The 21,417-nt window shown below is 31.5% G+C and overlaps 1 protein-coding gene across 2 annotated transcripts; it reads left to right on the forward strand.

The window, feature by feature from the left end:
• The first annotated feature begins 139 nt into the window (after positions 1 to 139).
• Positions 140 to 21,269, forward strand: LOC148628925 (dynein axonemal intermediate chain 4-like). 2 transcript variants are annotated; one of them, XM_088540893.1, is made up of 24 exons: positions 140 to 293; positions 2,211 to 2,382; positions 3,219 to 3,329; positions 3,657 to 3,739; positions 4,565 to 4,662; positions 5,309 to 5,490; positions 6,312 to 6,419; positions 7,653 to 7,722; positions 8,027 to 8,134; positions 8,314 to 8,340; positions 10,548 to 10,669; positions 11,809 to 11,911; positions 13,154 to 13,296; positions 14,301 to 14,387; positions 14,768 to 14,845; positions 15,229 to 15,302; positions 15,597 to 15,751; positions 16,263 to 16,386; positions 16,525 to 16,612; positions 17,298 to 17,426; positions 17,719 to 17,816; positions 19,057 to 19,132; positions 19,842 to 19,913; positions 20,765 to 21,269. In XM_088540893.1, the coding sequence occupies exons 1-24, from the start codon at positions 250 to 252 to the stop codon at positions 20,873 to 20,875; spliced, it is 2,463 nt and encodes an 820-aa protein (XP_088397019.1). In that variant the 5' UTR covers positions 140 to 249; the 3' UTR covers positions 20,876 to 21,269. The 2 variants fall into 2 exon arrangements, with proteins under 2 accessions (XP_088397019.1, XP_088397027.1); XM_088540901.1 differs by lacking the exon at positions 8,314 to 8,340.
• The last annotated feature ends 148 nt before the right edge of the window (positions 21,270 to 21,417 follow it).

The raw sequence follows: 21,417 nt of genomic DNA on the forward strand, positions 1-21,417 counted from the left end.
GCACATAAACATCTATACACATTATCCCCTCTTAAGTTTTGAAGAAGTATTCGATAAGTAACTGAATAAAGGCCTTCTACCCCACAGGTACGTAGTTATGATAATTTTGTATAATACAAAAATTATCAAATAACCAATGGAAATAGGTTTAACAAGCACCTTGTTGTTGCTCTTGACAACGTGACTCTTTCTAAATATGGCGGCATCGAATGTTTGAATTGTGTACAGTGCTTGCTAACCAATTTCAAAATGTCAACTTCGAAGTCAAGGAAGTCAAACTTTCTGTCAACAGGGTAATTTTTCTAATCCAAATACATCTTGCTTTTTTAATGCTCGAACTAGAAACATATTGGTTGTGTTTCTTACAATTTGAACTTCTGAAGAAGTGTCAAGTGAAGTAAAAACACATTTTACTGCAATACTGGTCAAGGGAGTAGTTCTCGCCGGCAAGTAATTCTCGCTAACCAGTTTTCCGATATCTCCTGTGAAACAAGTTCATGCCCAAATTTTAAGAAAAAATGTCTATAAGTATAACAGATTGATGATATTTTGTTTTCACAAATGAGATACCGAAGAACAATTTTCATTGTCACATTGAGGAATAAAACTTTGATGAGCAGATTGGCAAGAATTTCTTCTGTCGCTAAAATGGTGAGATGTACTCTCTGACCAGTAGTTATCATCAGAAATGAAAACTGAAGCCTTACACAATTTCCCAAACAAACAAAAAATACACAAAATGAATTATCATTGCCATCTTACCGTTGTAGAGAGTCCTTGTAGATGTGGGTGAAGAGAATCGGTAGAAATTATATTTTAAACAGTCATGCCGTATGACTGTGAGTTAAATGAAGAGACGAGGGATTTAGATAAAGAATGAAGTATATTTATTATTAGGTACCCGAATATAATAAAGTGCACAATTGACATAAGCAGAGAGACCCTGAATAATTACACACTGACCTATTTGTATTTTAATTATTACACCTTTTAAAAAGTGCAAGTGAGAAATAATGCAGAGAAATGAACTACAGACATATCTTTAAATTAAAAACTGCAGAAGAGACAATCTAGTGTTAAGTGAGACACTTGCAGAATTCAGAACCCCATCAATGGCATTTCATCCCATGTTAGGTGTTACATTGTTAGAACTTGATGAGAAAATATTGCACATTGTGTTGGATATATGTATGTGCATATTTCTCTGACCTGTGTCAGATCGATCCATCCACATGTTAGATATTTAAAAATCTTGATGATTTAAATTCAATGCTTAAATGGATTTCATTGAACAAAATCTGCTTCATGAATCATTTACTCAGCAACCTACCTTACATTTTCTATCAAATATCCTATAGAAAATGGTCCAAAAGTTCAAAGAATTGCTTAACCCATATTAATCTTTTTTGCCAGCTTTCGGAATTGGCACTTAAGATACATGTGTTTTCTTGTTTTGACAGGTGGTGGTCAAAACAAAAAAAAATTCTCCAGCACGAAATCCCAAAAGGGAATTTAAACCCACATAGAAATGAAAATACTGACAAATAACTAGCATGTTTTATGGGACAGATTGATTGACCAATGAACAGATTAACTTAAACTAAGGGATAGATCAATCAAAGGGTGTACCATAAGGGGAAAATTGTCTTGAATTCTTGCAACAACCCCAAAAATTAAGCTGGTAAGGGCAAACCCTCCATTTGGGGCACTACCCCTTCATTAGGAACGTATTTGTATTATGCGTCCTTGCCCTTGTATACATTTATGGTGGGTTTTTTTTCATTTAAACATTATGAAAGTGAAAAGTGGAAATATAAATGTGATTTTGAGCAGCTTTTGCAAAGGATATATATTTCTTCATTTTATTTATTGGGAAAGTTACAACCTCAAGTAAAACACAGTATTTTAAGGTTATTAGTTTTTTGAAAATAAAAGTTTACCTTCTTCACAATAGATGCTTTAAATACAATAAGTACATTTATTTGCCTTTTTAATCAAGTTAAAGGACTTCTCAAAACTAATTTTATGATGGGTAAAAAAAAATTACAATATTATGGGTAGTACATGTAATTCAAATTACTAAGGTACTATTATGGACCTACAATGCATACAAAATGTTTCAGATTGGACTTGAAAAGGGCTTTACTAGTACTAGCATTTTAACACTGTATGAATGAATTGTCATAGTCCAGTTTTACTGAATTTCTTAGGAACAGTCAGAGCTCAAAGAAGGGAAATGTTGGTGCTTCTGTTATCAAAAGCAAGTATGGTGGAAGTACAGTGTATGCCAGTACCAAGTCAAGATCACAGCTTATATCATCAGCTAGTAGAAAGCTGGGACCTGGCGGTGACAAAGTTGCGGCATTTAAACCTCCAGTAACTGTGAGTTAACTAATGGTTGCACCATGCAGTCCACACTTTTCTGATATTATCATATTATTTAAATGTTCTTTCAAACGCATAAACCATCAAGAATATGTAATCTCTACAAATCTACGAAGTACCATTTCATTCCCCAGCAATAAAAACACCCGCCTACAGCTAATAAAAACCTTGTTAAAAGACATGTTCATGCCTTTTTAACTGCCACATGTAGCAGACAACACTCCACTATCAATGATGAAAACTTAATGCACGCACATGACACAGCACATTAGTCACTCTGTGCCATTTTTAGAGGAAATGCGACTTTGACTTGAGGATGTTTACTTTCATTTTCTATAAAGCTTTAGTAATTCATTTGTTTACTGGTTATTGGTCTTATTTTTTACTTCTCTCCTACAAACACTGAAGAAAAATTGCATTATCTTTTAGTACTAAACTGTAAGTATTTGTAAGAATCAGGCTAAATGGAAAAAATCAGAAACATGCATGTCAAAACCCCACCAATCTGACAATATAATTTCACTGAAGGATGAAAGACAACTATTTGACCTTTGTATCATTGAATTTGTTTTGAAATTTTTCAATAGAATGTTAGAAAAATGAGATTTTTGACAAGGGTTATCTGCCCTTGAAATGAATGTTTACCTTAAAATGAAATTTAAACTCAATTTACTTAAAGATACGGGAAATATTGTCCTTTAAAGTTTTTCCTTGTTTCTGAAGGTATAAATAGTAAAATTGCACTTTCTAAATGGTGGGTTTTTCCATACCATGTTTCACCCACTGTCTGATTCTTACAGAGACTGACGCTTAATATTATATATCTGTTTTAGGTGTTGGACGAAGGAGGGAATGATGTTACACCTGTTCCCTTGATTCAAGCTGAGCAGACTGCCATTGGTAAAAAGCAAAGCAATGTACTGGCAGATAGCTCAGGTGGCACAGTATGTTTGTTATGATTTAAGATCTAAATGTTATTTTGAATTAAAAACAGAGCAAGAGTTAAAATTTACTTCAAGGAGTTGGAGGTCATGTTTTCTTTTCAAGTTTCAGATCAATGGTCCTCTTGAGTAAAACCATTTGTCTTCCGAAATAAATTGTTGATGAAAAGGGTTGAAGATTAAGGACCTAGATACATGAAATTAAGAGGAAAAGTAAAATCTTCAACCTTGATTTACAGTAAAAATTCCATCAGGATTAGTTTCTGTTGACAAATATAGTTTCTAAATTCTTCCTTAAGTTCATAAATGGAAGCTAAATTTCCTTTTCAGCCAACTGACTTGATGTCTCAAGCATCTATTTACAACACAGCAAATGTTACGGCCAGTACATTTGGAGGTGGTCCATTCTCTAGGTATGTCTAGTCCAATATTACAAGCTTACGAAGAGTTAGTTACTTTTCAATTTATAATAACATGAAATGATGAAACACCCTTTAAAAAAAGCTAGTACTATAAAAATGTACTTCCTTCTCAGGTTATGGCCCTCTATTTTGAATTTCTAGCTGGATTGCTGGAAATTAAAAAAAAGGAAAGTTAATACCTTATTTACTTAAAAGTTTATTGAGCAAAACCCCCATCTTCTAAACTGACCTCAGAGTAATGTGAGAAACAACTGATTTGAACAGTGTTCTTTGAAATTAAATACTTTTCTTTGATGTTCAGTTAACTCTTATTTTCTTTTAGCATTTTATGATGTTAAACTCCACTTTTTCATACTCTTAAGGTTTAAGGTGTAAAGGTATACCCATCAGTATTTATGGTTGTGTTTGTCCTCATTCAAGGAAGTGCCCTTTTATCTTTCATTAACTTTCCTTTTCTGTTTTCCATTCCAAAGTTATGGGACTTTAATACCTTACACGAATACTTTGAACCGTACATAAAAGATGGAAAAGGTTATTTTTAGCACAGCTGGGTATTATAGGGGCTCTTTCAATTCAATCTATTAGTCTACTTCTTCATAACATTAAGTTTTCTTGTCATGTTTATCGTTTTTTTTTGTTTTTTTTTTTCATCAGTCATTGTTTATTATCAGAGTGTGTCAGCTGTTGTGAAGTTTGTGTTATGTTACAGCCCTTTTATTGTGTGCAGATGTACCTGTCCTTCTGATTGTAGTTTGCTTTCTATTGAGGTACTGTGTAAATTATTTGACTTACGCTGTTCTTTTTTTTCTGTGCTAGGTCAGTATTTAGTGCATCACAAGGAACTGCTGCCTCAGAGTCTATGGTAGGTGAAGATATAGCTGATCATTCAGAAATACAATCTACATGGGAAAGAGGTGAGTTTTTTCTATTGTCTAGTGAATAGTACTTAGTTCTGTACTGCCTCTTTGTTTAATCCTGTAATACTACCAGACTTAAGCATAGTTCATATTGTCTATGTTCACTATAGGTATAAAGAGACAATTACATGTATTAAATTTCCTTTTACAAGGGGTGCAGTTAAGTACTGTGAAAGTTCTTTTATTCATGGATTAAAGACAGATCTTTGGTTCGTGAATTCCTTTATTTGTGGTTTGACATTGTCAACAGTACAAATAAACATTGAATATGTATTTCGTTGGAACTTTAGTATTGTGGTTTAAATCAACCACGAAATCTACGAAAAAATTGGTACCCCATGAATATTAAGTACTTTCACAGTAAATGTTTAGTTTAAACATTTTTACCACTGATTTGTGATCTATTATTGGTCTGTTTTAAATGCCATTTATGAACAATGTACCATGCAGACTTGAAGTATAATTATAGAAAGTAGGTTCATGCTGATTAGTAGGAAACAAGCCTTGCTTCATAATACAAGTATACTGATTTTTGTACACCGACTGAAAGTATAATTGAGCATTACCCTTATTTTCTCATGATAAATACAAGATTTGTCCTTGTTGAATTTAGTCATTTTTCCATTTGTTGTTTTTATAATAGGTATAACAACCAAGAGACCTGAAGTGACTGAAGTTTTAGGTGAAGATGATTTAGAGAAAACTGTAGATTTAACCTTGACAGAAACAGAGACAATCTGGTTGTTAGATATGCCTACCATATTGTTATCGAATGAGACAGAAGAAGCCAAAATTGTTAAAGATAAAAATGAAAAATATCAACAGGTATTTAGCATCATAGGACTACTACTTGTTAAAGGATGACTTTCAATAAAAATAGAAAGAAAACGAAATCACTGATTTTTTCATTTAACATGTTGCTGTCAATTCTTTTTATTAACTTTACTTCCTACTTTTAAAGTACCATTTTGTGTAAGAATCAGGCAATGAGTGGTACATCATTTTTTTCAATTTGGTCTTTTTTGCCTCAAACATATTCAAATACCTCTAGAAAATAGCTGTTATATTTAAATTTTATAGTTAAATTTATCCTGAAGCTTTGGTGACGAGGATAAATTTGGACTGCTTTTATAAGGAAAAGGTTCGGAAAATTTTCTTGCCATTTTTCTATAGTGCATTTCAAATAAATTTGACCTATCAATATCTTTAAAAGGCAAACTTTACAAATACTTGGATAATGCAATAAGATCTCTGTGTATTCTTTCTTCATGTGCCACACATAATACACTTTTTGCCGGATTCTTAGATGGAGAAGTACTTAAATCATACAACAAAAAATCCTAACTGTTTTGTCTTTTGTTAACTGTTTTTGAATAAAGTTTTTCAGGAAACTAAAGCTCTTTAGATGTATAAAATGTATATTAGAGAACTTATGACCTTAAGGATCTTGTGCAAATATTTGTTCTTGCTCAGTGATTTAGCTAGAACTAGTCACTTTGGTTATTAACTAAACAAATTACAAAAATAGTCACTTTTCATGATTTTCATTAGATTTAACAAAAGTGACTAATGGTTTCAAAATCCTGGCTAAACCGCTGTGCTGCATAGGGATCTTGTATTGATTTCGATTTTTTATAATTTTTTAGCTGAAGAAAAATAAAGTTGGTAATGATCAGTATATGGAAAGAGGCATGAACACATTTAATGAACCACCAAAATATAAAATTGTTCAAACTACCAAGATATCTCATGTGGTATGTATAGTACAGTTGAACTTCGCTCACTCGAACTCGGATGGCTCAAACACAATTCAAAGTACCAAAATTTTCTCCTATATAATCAATATAAATAACCTTGGATTTCTCTAACATCGATTTCTTGAAAAATCGAACTGACTAATCGGTCCGTTCGGTAATAAATCTTAGAGAATAACCCTCACTAACTCGAACTTGTCCACCATTTTGTCAGCTTGGGTACTAAAAGGTGTGAAAAACTGAAACCCTATCATTAATCAGTGTCATTTTAGTTAATTACAGGTAATATTTAAGTCATCACTAATTAGGTAGTTTTGATCTTAACATAAAACTGATTGAAGTTCATGAATGTCCCGAAGTCGGTATGATGAAACCATGAAAGAAAATTGCATGAAAACAAATTATTTACCATTGAACCTGTACTCTGGACGTTTTTAGAAGAAAACACAGCATTTTTAATGTCCACAAATCAACATAATCTTCTGAAAGCAAATGAAATAGATCCAAGAACTAACGCAACTTCAGAGGAAGTAAGCAATTTCTAACGATAAAGTCAAACTCGGGCCGGCAACGAAAGAAATCCGGAAATATACGAACTTCAATTTCTCGAACTCCCGATAACTCGAACACATTTCAATGGTCCTTTGGAGTTCGAGCTACCGAGTTTGACTGTAGTTGGTCATGATTGTATACATTCTGAAACTTATTGCTGTGTGCTGGCACATATCAGATTAAAATTGTCCTTTTACATTGGTTTAGAAATGATGAGGTGGTATATGTTATCTTAATGGTAAAATTATCACTGGTTAATATTTGAAACAGACTGCAGTTTAGTTATTATCATCATCTCAGTCACTACCACTTTTTCATGAGTCTATTTTTCTGTAAAGGCCACTTATTCTTAAATTTTATGTAATTATTTTGTACACTGGTGCTAATGAACATACAGAAATGAACATAGGTAATGATGGCACATAATGAGAAATTCTAAATAAAGTTAACATTTACAGTTTTTCTTATGTCTTTAATATTATACTGAGGATCACAAATGCTCGAGAGTTGCCATTAAGTATGACAAGTGCTTGAGTTTTCAAAAACTATAACAAACTGATTTATGTGTTTAAAACAACATTGTAAAGAGAAGTAGGCATTTATCCCAATGCTTACAATTTTTTTCTTTCCTTGTGAAGAAACATTTTCCTTTGCTTGAATTAATTCCCCATATTTTGACAGGATGCTGGAGTTAATGCTACCACTTGGGATATGTATGATACTTATGAAGCATTAGAGAAGGAGAAAAAAGGTTTGAAATTTTGTTGAGCAATGAGTTTTTGCAATGTTCAGTTAAATCTATTGAAAATCTTTACTGTTCTTAAATTAATATCTTTTATCATTAACTACTTTGGTACTGTAAGTGAAGTAGTTATGCAGTTTACCATTTTTGACTGTTTTGACAGTGGACAATAAACTGATAATAGGTACCAATCAATACCATTATTTATAAAATGAGTCATTTCATCCTTACAGACCCAGTTTACAGTCTGTTTACGGTTATCTTTGTTCTTCAAAATGATTGTTAAAATAACAAGACTTTTTTATTTTTACAGAAAAAGAGGAAAAAGAGGAGGCAGAAGGAACAATAAGTCGACCAACTAGTCCTGCAGCTAAGGAAGGCACTCCAGCAGAGGGGGAACCAGCACCAGTAGCTAGAGAAGGTATAATCATGTAATCTAAAAAGGATTTTTTTCTGTTGTAACTTAATATGTGCAGTTTTTATATGATAAACTTCACAATTAAAGAGTCATTTTTATGATTCAACCATAGCTTTTGTCAGAGACATGATAATTTTGTAATATAACACTTGCAGAATAAATTATTACTTGATTTTTATAAGACTCCTCACGGTTTAGAGCTGGTGCAGGTAAGAAATGCTGTGTAGATGCTAGCTGTATTTGTGTAAAAATCACCATGTGTTACTTAGTCAAGTAGAACCTATAGGTATTGACATCCTAGATTAAGTACAAAAGACTTGATTTAGCTATTTATCTTTCCCATTCAAGGTAGGAAGCATTTAATCTTTATCCTGTTTTTGATCATTCTTTATGGGATAATTTTGCTTATGTTATCCTCATAGACAACTGAATAGAATTAGAACCGAGGAGCAAAAAAGAAAATTGTCACTGTGTGATGCACAGTGAGTTATTGAATAATTCAATATTTGGAAATTGCCACCAATAGAACTTGTACATATTCATTAAAAGGAAAAATTAAATATTGAAATTAGAAATTTAAAAAGTCTTTTTTCAAAAGAATTTAAAATCAAGTTATGATTTTTATCTGTCCACATATTGACATAGTAAGCTGTCACAGTTTTTTACTAATACTATGCTGTTTATTTAGTATTTACCTTTGCCAGTACTTTTTGGTTCCGTAAGTCAGAAATAAAGCTTCAAGGAGTAAAAAAATGACTGTCTGTTATTATATGAAACATTCTTCATCAGATATTTGTTTGTGATAGTTTACTTCTTCATAGCTTGTTGGTATTTACTGCTTTTTATCTCTTCATCTTTCAGTAAGTTCTGTGTTGTACAAATCTGTTGGATATTGTAGTGGTTTTGTTTGTATGCCTTTCTGTATGGAATATTTTCACAAATCTTTATAAAGAATACTCAAAGTTTTAAACTATGTAGACTTACAAGAACATGTCAGGAAGACTGGAGCTTCTTTTAAGAATATTCTTTTGAATTTCAAGCTATATGGATTAAGATACAGGTTAAAATTAAAATTCAAGTACCCTATTTAAAGCAGATATGGAAGCTTTTTAAGAACATAACAAATTTTTAAATGTTTTATTTAAAAATCCTATTTAATGCTCAGGCAGGAATTAGAAATATATTTGAAAAGCAATGTGAAAAACGGACCTCTTGATGTTAGTCTTTTTTTGTTTTGTTTCATCAAGAAAATAGATATGCTGAGAACAATTTAATCAAACTGTTTGACATAAGATTGAGAATCAGATGGCTGTTGTTAATATTTAGACAAGTAGAATACTGTTACAATATCATTCTACTGGCTTTTCATTTGTTTAATTGTAGCCATGAGATTTTATTGCAGTTCTCTGTAGGTTTATTTTTACTGATTTTGTCCAGTATCAGGTTGTCACTCTACAATATACAACATTAAATAGCAGTCTTTTTAAGAATCATGCAAATTTTGTAAAATGTGATATACCTCAAAAAAAGGCTACATATTTTTATTTTTGTTATTAAGTTGCTTTATGGGTCTGTATGATAAAATTTTTAATTATACATTCCAATCTGTCTGCTCTTAAGAGAAAATCCACAAGGAAAATCCAATAGTTTCTATTGTATTTTATTGTCATTTACAGAGTTATCTCCCTTAGTTTTGAATTCTACAGTACATTTTAAATAATTTTTATCTCCTATGAACAAGGGTTATATGAAAAACCACATGTTACTTTCTTTTTACTTTGACATTTTAAACAAAATATTAAAAATAAAAATATGTAGGCTTTCCTACCCTGAATCACATTTTGCATGATTCTTATGTGGAGTGCTACTTAAATACATAGCACACTCATTTTATACCCAGCTTCACATAGTTGTTAAATATAGGAACTATATAAGATCTTAAGAAAATTTATTATTATGAAAAATATATGGATTTAGTGTGCTGGAAATTTCCAAGTGACTTGAATGGCCTTCATTTCACTCATATTAACTACTCATTCTTTACACACTTTGTCTGTGTTGCAGAACTATTTATTAAATAAATTATTATTTCACATTTGAAATAAACAAATTTTTAGAACCAGGCTTTCTTTTCTTAATTTTGAATGATAAAAATTCTGTATTCTGTTAGTGGGATCATGGAAGATGATATTTTGATCAAATTTCAAAAAAAGAAATAATAAAAGGCAGTTAATGATATGAATAGGTGAGTTTGTTCTGTTTTGTTTTGTTTATTTTTAATTTTGTTAATTCAATTTTTTTTCTTCTTTGGGGGTGGGGGGGGTGGGTGGGAGGTTGGATTGTTGGGGCTAAGGATATATAATTTTTATATAACTTGAGTAAAATGTAAGTTATGTAATATGATATATATTTACAGAGAGTAGAGCAACTATGGCCTCATCGGTTGCTGGATCAGAGAGTGTGTTTGCAAGTAAAGAAACAGGAGTGTCTTCAATACCCACTGAATTAACAGCCTTAGAGGAAGATAAAATCATGAAGGTAAGCTGCATGAAAATTATTCAAAAAGTAAGCCTGAATTATAATGGGAAAATTCAAACCATTCTTTTTTTAGCTCACCTTGCCAAAGGCCATGTGAGCTATTCCCATCACTTGTCGTCAGTCGTCGTCCGTCATTGTCGTTAACAATTATACAAAACTCTTCTCCTCTGAAACTACTTGACTAAATAGAACCAAACTTGGTATGAATGTTTCTTGGGGTATCCTTCATAGAACTGATGTGGGGATTTTTGATTCGTCAAAAAACATGGCCACCGTTACTAATAATAGAACATAGGGGTCAGAGAGTAGTTTTTCGCATATATCTCCTAAACCGTTAGGTTTAGCTGAATTCTGACATGGTAAAAGTGTTTAGCATGATGAGGTCTATCTCTGGTCAAATTTTGGTGTAAATTTGTTAAGCCATGTTGGAGTTGTTGCCCTTTTTTGCCCTTGAAAGGGGAAAAATGACTTTTTTTTACTAGTTTTTAGTCAGTATCTTGAAAACTATGATAGATTAAAAGAAACTTTCAATTGTTGAAAAGATCTTGTGATAGTCCTACCAAAGACTTCTTTAGTCAAAATTGTTGGACTTCTTGTTTAATTTATTGCCTTTGAAAGGCAAAATTCAAGAAGGTGAGCTATTCAGGCTCCTTGGAGCCTCTTGTTTAAAATACTGTTAAAGAACCATTGTTCATGGTGTTCCAATTTTTGTTCATTTTGTGGGTAAGGTAAACCATGAAATTTGATTCCCAACATAAAGGATTATTTTCTTTAAATTGTATGACAGAATCATCAATACCACGAATTCAAGAATCCACAAACTTGTGCTTTCCCCCTTAACCACAAAATTTGACATCAACGAATATAAGTACTTTCACAGTAGAAATGCCAGCAAAAGATTTGTTTTTATCATACCCTAGGTCATGTTACAGGTTTTTTCATCAGCCCTTGGTATACTATCAGTAAATTTGATACCCTACAATATTTGCCAGCTTTGCTGACTTAAGAAGCTTAATAAAAATATATAATTTATTTTTGTTTGGATAATCTTGTTTGAGTTTGGAACACTTTGACCACAGTTTTGAGTGTGATACAATTGTAATGGATTGCTTTTTATGATTGATATTCTTATTTTGTAGTCTGAGAATTTGATAAGAGATTTGTTCATCATGGAACGAGTAGTTAATTTGAACACATACCAATCTAGACAAGCTCTGTATAGAGGTTTCCCAGTCTTAGCAGGTAACCAATGTCACCAATTACTGTGATCACTATTCAACTTCAGAAAAGCAAAATGGGGTCTTAGTTCATGAAACATATAGTTCTTACTCTTGGACTAAGCTAACATTTTCCTGAAATAATATAGTAGAATAGAGCAAAAATAGATATCAGTATGAAAAATGAGGCTATATATCTTGAAAGGTTGTAATTTAAAAGTATAAAGGTTTAAAAAAAGAACTTACCATATTTTCCAGACTATAAGTTGATATTTTTTCTTCAGCAAAGTGTCAGTCTCGACTTATTGTCCACTCAAAGCCGTCACTCAAAAAGTCAAAACAGTGATTGAATTTGAATATTATTGATCATTGCTGCTATCCTTTATGAATGAATACAATGATGTTAATAAAAAATCTGAAACTTTAAAACCGTTAAAATATATAAATAAACTCTAGAAGATACGTTAACAAAACTCTTTTTTTAAATTGGAAAATATTATAGAGTGTTTTGGAGTTAACGGTCCTTTAATATACTAATTTATACCCATTTACGGTATGTCGTAACACATTCGCACGTGGCTCAAATTATGATTCAATTAAGGTGTTATCTAAATGACTAATTGCAACCAAATTTGCAGGTAACAATTTTTTTTATTGTATTTCGTGATACCAGGTAATATTGTTTACTAATTACCGCTCGTAATTTTGACTAATTCATCAAACGAATTTCCCGCTTAATTTCACACATGGCTGCCCACGTTTGACATGTTTACGATTTCATACTCCTGATGATCTGTGGCCTCAGAGCCATTGACGCACCATTCAATAAAAATGATCGAACTCGCAGACAAAGTACACTTAAAAAAAACAGATATTTATTAAATGTAGAAATTTAGTAACATTGCTGGAATAATATGCTGTTGAAAACAAACCGCTCAACTCGGTTCTTCGCTGACACATACGATATAAATACACACGTCTGACCCTCGACTTATCTGATGAATTCGACCTATCTATGTTTTTTTTCGTCGATTTTGGTCAAAATTAGGCAATTCAACTTATACTCCACATCAACTTTTAGTCCGGAAAATATGGTACTTTTTTATGCAACTGGTGATTGTTATAATATGCATTATTGGTGTTGTTATTTACAAAAGTTGATTTAAATTTCAATAGACAACAATTTTTATTTATTTTTTTTTATTTCATTATTTATGTTAATTCATGTAATGTACAACCTTGTAAAATATATTCTTGTATATTTCAGATGGAGAAAAGGATGGCACATCAGCTAATCAACAACTGAGTGTGGCTGACATGGGACCTAACTTTGACAGATTATGGTCTTATCAATGTCCATTAACAAAGGGTAGAAATGTCAGCTCAATGTCATGGAACAAACTCAACCCTGTAAGTATGTCAGTCAGTCTTACCAATGTCCATTGATCAAGAGTAAAAATGTCAGCTTAAATATCATGGAATAAACTCAACTCTTTTGATAAATGTATGATCATCTCATTTAATCAGTATTATGGAGGGCAATTTTACATAAAATACATAAAATAATTGACTTTTTGTTCCCTGCCACACAAAGTGGCAAGTATAATGTGATACCCTCTGAAATATGTGTGTCTGTCTGTCCCCAACAGTTTCCTGGTGATATTATGAGAACAGATCAATGAAATTTTTGTTGAAACTTTGCACAATTTTTTAAAATACAGGTCAACTTCAATTTACAGAAAAATCCAAAATGTAGTTTTTTAGTTAGGCTATTTTGAACATATTTTGAACATGTTGCTATCCCCATGACTCTATCCCTCTCACATTAAAGGGGGAGACAAACACAAAATCAATGAAAAATTTTGAATCTCCCACATGAAAATGTAAGATTTTTTGGGAGGTGTCTGCTTAAAATTACTATATTTTCTGTGAAAAATACTGATTAATTTGATGTTTTCATCAAATTTGCTTTTATCTAAAAATCTCCCACTTGAACTGTTCCAAAGGTTAACAGGTAGGTATCCCCCTTATTTGCCATTAAGTGAGGAGGACTAACTTTTAGTTCCATTAATGCCCTATTTTTATTTTATTAACAGTGGATGATAGTATCTAATGAAAATCAAATGTTTTTAAAATTGAAAAAAAAAATCCAAAATTTTTACTTCAAGTAAAATGTAATTAATGCATTGCTTAAAAGAATAAATATGTAGTTTACTATGACTTAAGAAAACATTTGTTTTTGCCTTACTGTAGATTCCATAATGATATATTCTTTTTCCGTACGATATTCAGTATTTATAATAAATAAATTGATTTTGGTTTACAAGTATACAGAAATGTATCTAAATTTATTTTTTTTTGCACAGAATCTAATACATGTAATTAAACAGAAAATATATCATTTTTTCATGTAGGATTTGATAGCTGTGGGATATGGACAGTTTGAATTTTCTGATCAGAAGTCTGGTCTTGTGTGCTGCTGGTCACTGAAAAATCCAGAGGTAATAGCTAGTCATTTATTTATCATTTATGTAAAACAACTTAATTGTTCAATTATGTCTGAAGTGTTCAGTATGTTGTAACATTGCAGCAGTAGTCCAGGGTATTATTACTTTGAAGTTAATGTATTTTTTGGAATGCTTTCATGCAGAAAGATTTACCAAATTCGTCATTTCTACCATTAGTTTTTGAATTATATCTATTTATATATTTGTTTCTAATGCTACTGTTGAGAAGTTACTATTTGAAACGTGTACAGCATATCAGAATTTGTAATATATATGATTGGTAATTTTTTGTATTTTCTACCCTGTACAAAAGTGTCATTCTACATACATTTATACTCCTCATGTGAAATAAATTCTAAGTATTATTGTTTTAGTATCCTGAAAGAGTTTACATCTGTAAGGAAGGTGTTACATCAGTAGATTTCTCTAAGATGCACCCTTCTTTGTTAGCAGTAAGTATAAGTTTTAAAACTTTAGTAATAGTAAATGGATTTAGTTCAAAAAAGTGTTTATAAGTTACTAAAGTTTCAAGAAATTGTTCAGTTTGTAACAAGACTTTAATTACTGGTATTAATTCTTTATATTGTTTTAATTTTGATTTTAAATTGCCATAATAGTTTCATGAGGAGGGAGATAACTTGAAGAGTAGTTGTCATCAATCTTGAATCTTATTCAATATTTATCTTCTTAATTATCTCCCTTTTGCAAAGAAAAATTAAAGTAAAGCTACATTATAAATTTAAGTGTTGGTGTATTTATAGTATTTATTGTCATTTTTTGCATTGTTAAAATGTTATTTTCACTTCCTTTCTATCATTCATCATTTTTTTATCAGGTAGGAATGTATGATGGTGGAGTGGCCATATATAATGTCAAAGGAACAGAAGATGAAGCTATGATTGACAATCTGTAAGTAGATCATTGCCCTTATATTATGACAAAATAACAGTATAACTAAAAAGTTCAAAATAGTGGCACTTTATGTATCTCCTTTATTGTTGGAGTCATTTTCTACAAACTCATTACAAAAAAATGAAATGTACATCAAAAGAAAATAGCTATATTTAAATCAAGCTTAGATCAAAAGTACATTACTGCTCTGACTTGTATATAAGAAAAGCTAATCTTTTTCTGAACTTGAAGTCTATTGTCTATATCCCCCAAAAAATTAAAGATGAATGATGAATTGCTGTTTTGTTTTAGACAATCTCCAGGGAAACATACAGCACCAGTATGGCAGATTCAGTGGATAGAGAAAGAGAGAGGATCTGGGGAAGAAGTATCAGAGAAACTGATATCAATATCTACCGATGGTAGAGTTACTCAATGGTCAATCAGAAAGGGATTCGAAAGTTATGGTATGTTACCATGATCGTTTTATGAGAATACTTTTGTTTTTATATCCTACAAACTCAACGGATGGTAGAATTACTCAGTGGTCAGTCAGAAAAAGAATTGAAAGTTATGGTATGTTGCCATGATCCTTTTTTAAGAATGCTTTTGTTTTTATACCCCACAAACTCATCAGATGGTAGAATTACTCAGTGGTCAGTCAGAAAAGGATTCATAAGTTCTGATTTGTTACTCATGAACTTTCCAAATTTGATTAAATGATGTATGAAGGTAGGGCTTCATATGCAGATGTGCACAATAATTATTGCTGGAATCTTGAAAGGGGGATTGTAAGACTTATAGGTTTTACTTGGTTCAAGTGGGGTACAACTCAATTAGCACACACAGAGTTCTATATTTACTTTTATGGACCATTTTTTAATCTAATACATGTACTATCAATAAATAAAATGTGCATTAAAATTTACTTAAAATGTTTGCCAATCTGATAGGGTATATACACCAATTTATTTTCAGATATGATGCGATTGAAGAGAATGCCTACTAAATATGGTAGTAAAAAGGAGAAGAAAGTAGAAGCTTTTATTTCTAGACATGCTGGTGGCATGTGCTTTGATTTCCAAACCAAAGACTCTAATATGTAAGTATTCATAATAATCTCACATTGATGATAAAAAGATCAAAACTGGTTCTGATTTATTAAAGAAGAAAAGCAAGAACTTGATGAGTGTTATACAACTACTTCTGTTCTCTAACAATTTAAAACTATTCTTTGTAGATATCTGGCAGGAACTGAGGAGGGTCATATCCACAAATGCTCATGTTCTTACAATGAGCAGTACCTAGACAGTTTTGTAGGACATACTGTAAGTATATAATAATAATTAAGAGCAAATACAGTCAAACCTGTCTTATCACTGTAGAAAAAAAGTTTCTAATATTTGTACATGTGAATTATATGTACGTGTACCAAGATTTATGAAAGAAATAATTTTAGGAGATATATATCTGTTGAATGTGATTAAAGGCTGGGATACAGTTATGAAAAGCAATATATTTCCCTCTAATCATTAATACAGTGAAACTTCTCCAAACTAGCCAGCATTGGGACAAGAAAAAAATGGCCAGTTTTGTGAAAAACAGCAATGCATTCTAAGAGCTGTTTCCATTAATGTATTCTATAACCCTACACCTTGTCAGTTTGTTGGTTGAGACAGGTTTAATGCCAATTCAAAATAATGTTCATGGTTTTGAAAGAATGTGTATTAAAGATCAAAGGGCTATTGATGGTTATTAATTATTTGTATTGTTTTCATAAATTAACTATCAACAAAGTCTAATAATTTCACCCCTATGTTGTTTTCGCTTGGGCACAGGTCACATTAATTGACAGTTAGAATATCGTAAAGATCATACTATTAAATGACCCCGGTTGTCTGACGTGTACACACCAATTAACAGCCAACCAGTGACATAATGTAATGTCTGGATTAATTTTGTTGTTTAAACCACTGTCCTCTTAAGAGTTGAGATATATTTGTTGATTTTCAGGGTCCAGTTTATAAAGTGAAATGGTCTCCAAATGATCCTGATGTGTTCCTGAGTTGTAGTGCTGATTGGAGTGTTAGGTTATGGCATCAAGACAGATTTGCTCCTGTATTAACACTCTTATCTTCAACAGTATGTATAATTCTGCCCAATCTTGAATACAATCATAATTCTCCCTATTCTCTTTTGGTTAGAAATACCTATATGTACATGAAAATGTAGTCTTCAAATTGTTCCATTTGTAGATTTTAATTTAATTCAAGTGGAATTCAACTTGTTTTCAAATCCAGATTTTACTGTTATAATTCTTATTTCACTGTATATTTCAATTTTCAAATCCTGCTTGCTTTGTTTACTGGGCAAAATTAGGTCTGATTATTGAAATAATTTACTCAATGATATTTTTTTCAATTATCTATTATAGAAACCTGTATATGATATTGCATGGTCACCAAAATCAGCGACTACTTTTGCTTGTGTGTCCGAGAATTCGGTAGAAGTTTGGGATATACAGAAAAGCTTGTAAGTTAGAAAGATTTATTCTATGATTTGTCTTAACAAGTAAAATAGTATAATACTGCATAGAAAATTTATCATTTATACTAATTCAAAACTTTCTTATTTCAAGATAGCTATTCTCTGTAAGAATCAAGCATTGGGTGAATCATGGTTAAAAAAAGACATATACACAAGTCTTTCCATAAAATATTTTTCAATAAGTTAAATACAGAAATGGAATTTATTTCTTTGTTAAGTGTCTGTTATTTGAGGTTTAAATGATAAGAATGCATTGCAATTTCATTGTCCAAGGGAGATAACTCACTTTTTCCTAATCATTCTATTATAACTTTTCTGTATCCTCTGACACTTTTAGGACACACAAACTATTAATTCATCTCCAATGCACCATTCTGTTTGTGCCCAGATTGTCAATTTCCTGTATTTTTTCTGAGCATGATTCATTACTTTTCAATTTTGCCTGATTCTTACAGATTTCAGTACTTAAATACTTCTCTGTCTGAGAATCAGGCAATTTTTTATAAGGTGTGGCACATGAAGGAAAAAACACAGAGATTTTATTGCATTAACCAAGTATTTATACCTGATAACCTCCAGAAATAGCCATCAAAGTGTTTGTAAAATTTGCCTTTTTAAGATATTGATAGGTCAAATTTAGTTGAAATGCACTATGGTAAAATGGCGTGAAAATTTTCCTGCACTTTTCCTTATAGAAGTAGTTAATAAATATCAATGTCACAGATGCTTCAGAATAAATTTAAATAGCTGTTCAGTTGTTTTCTAGATGTATTGAATATATTTGAGGCAAAAAAGACCAAATTGAGAAATATGATGTGCCACCCATTGCCTGATTCTTACACAGAATGGTATTTAATACAAAAATGAATAATTATCTTGATATGAGTATGAACTTGTGTCAATATCTTCAACACTATGCATCAAATAAGTTCCCGTGAAAACTACTCTTTATTATTTATTTACTTTTTGATTGTTATTGTTTTATATGGATTGCTTTGAGATGGATTTCTTTTCAACCAAGTGCTTAAATTTTGTCATAATGAATAATAGAAGTATATGGTTTTTTTTTACTGAATATAATTGTAGTGATGTTGTAGTAATTGTTGAAATCATTTGTTGCAAATAAAAGCAGCCTTAGTGCTTCAAAAATTATCCTTTTTTTCCACCAAGGAGTGTTGAATCAAAAGTCATTTTGTTTTAATTTATTTTTTGCATTTTTTGTCAGGTTAGATCCAGTTATCAAAAATACACCAACGTCTGGTGCTAAACAGACTACAGTTACCTTTGCTAATAACTCTGATGTAAGTTATGACAAACTTTTGAAATATTTGGGCGATTCGATATTACTTCATTTGAAAGTTAGACGTGAAGCAAGATAATTATTTTTTTATGGTTGTGTAGGCATTTAATCCTACATAAAGATAAAAAAAAATTGTTTTCCATACTCAAAAGCTTGCTAGTGCAACTATTGAACTGTTCAATGGATTTATGAACTTCATGTAAAGGATGTCAGTCATATGTAGGATTTTAACAGTTTAAAAAGAGTTTTTAGTCTCCTCCCGGCTTTAGCTTAAGGGGACTTTATATTTGCACTACATCTTTCCAGTCGTCTGTCTGTCCGTTCATTTGTATGTTCAGAAAAAAAAATGTTTTCCGCATGTTTTTTTTTTATAAATGCCTGCAGATTATGAGCTGATTTTTAGCATGTAAGTCAAACATTATGAGTTACAGATCAAGATTATATTTCGTTTGGCTTTATTTTTTTCCAAAGTGACCAACTTTCAGTTTCATGCGCTATACCAAAATTTCATTTTTACACACTTTTTTTCTAAAGTCTTAAGATATTGAGACTTACAAAAAAGCTTTTCACAGGAGATTTACTTAAAAGTAGTGCTCAAATATTTGTCTTGGTCCTGAAAGTAATAGCAAAACTTGAATATTGGCTAATATCTGTACTTCAAAACCATTTACATAATACATTCTGCACAACCTCATCTTGTATATTTTCAGAGTTTGTTGGTTGGTGACAGTGAAGGTCAAGTGACAGTTTACCAAATCAGATCCATGACAGACAATGGAGATGTAAGTAGTAGTAGGGAAGCATTTTACAGCATCACACTAAGTATCCTAACACCATGAACTGGGGTAACACAACAGCATCACACTAGGTATCCTATCACCATGAACTGGGGTAACACAACAAGTGCAAAGCTGTTTGGAAAAACACAATGAATGTGGCACTATATTGTCAGTTGTGTCCAGATAAACGTTATCTCGATAGTGACGAATTCATTGTGCCCACATGAACAGCTCCATGTTGTGTCCCTCCAATTCATTGTGTTAGCATACCCTGTTGTGAACATGGTCACCTAATTCAGACCTTACTTTTAGATTTTTTAGTAGTATCTGATGTGGTAATTGAAAATACAATGTCAAATTATAGGACTACAAACCTATTGGCCACCATGACTTTTGAGGTCTGGTAACAAGTTTAATAGATTGGTTTTTTTTTAAACTAAGAATGTGTCTTCCCCAAGATTGTAGACTAAGAATGTGTCTTCCCCAAGATTGTAGACTAAGAATGTGTCTTCCCCAAGATTATAGATTTTTTTATTTATTCTATTATTACAGTGAAACCTGTCTAAACAAAACCCTGAATAAACTGGAAACCTGTGTACATCGAATGATTGGTCCCTTAAAATCAGTTTAACTATTTTGAACCTTGAAAAATCTAATGCCTGTCTAAACTGTACCAATTTAGAGTCCAAAAGGGGGTACAGTTTAGACAAGTTCCACAGTATAACTGCTCATAAGCTGTTTCAAAATATTGAAGAATGATTTATGAACTACCTTATCTAGTATGATACATGTATAATGTAAGATACCGGTAGTTGTCATATTATATGACTCAAACTTTGTTAAATCTTTGGCAGGTTGATATGTTGAAGTCAGTTGTTGAGACAAATATGAACAGTGGGCTTCAAGAGGAAGTCCCTGATTTCTTAAAGACAGAAGAAGAACTTGATGATGTTGGAGAAGTGTAAATAAGGAAATAAGATTTGATGACTGTCTCAGCATGTTGGTCAATAATCAACAAAATCACTGAATCATTGTTTAAACTGAAAGTTACATGTAGTATCAGACTATATGGTTTTGACATTATTATAGTCTGTTATCGAACATTCAAAGGTATAACTACACACAGTAGCTATGATGGATATATTGTTTACTGTCATCAAATCCCTACCTGAACCTTGTAAGTTGATGCAGATAGATTAATATTCCTGAATACTTATGAAATATTGAAGAATCTGTGATATATTTCTCCGTCCTTATGGATTTGAATTTTATATATTTTGCATTTTATTTAATGAAACTTGTTATTTATTTTCTCTTGTTTAATGACAGATATTTTTGAATAAAATTGGAAGATCTGCATTGTGTTTATTATTACAGTCTGAGTCTTGTCTTCAGTAATTTTAAGGCAATATTTTATCGTTTATATGCCTGTTACATAATTTGGGCTTTAGATTTCTTTCCATTCTTTTGCCCAAAGCTAGTATGTGCTGCATAACTTATGTGTTCT

Source organism: Perna viridis, chromosome 1, assembly GCF_037379345.1.
Source record: "Perna viridis isolate PV_CMFRI_1.1 ecotype Kerala chromosome 1, ASM3737934v1, whole genome shotgun sequence".
NCBI lineage: Eukaryota > Metazoa > Mollusca > Bivalvia > Mytilida > Mytilidae > Perna > Perna viridis.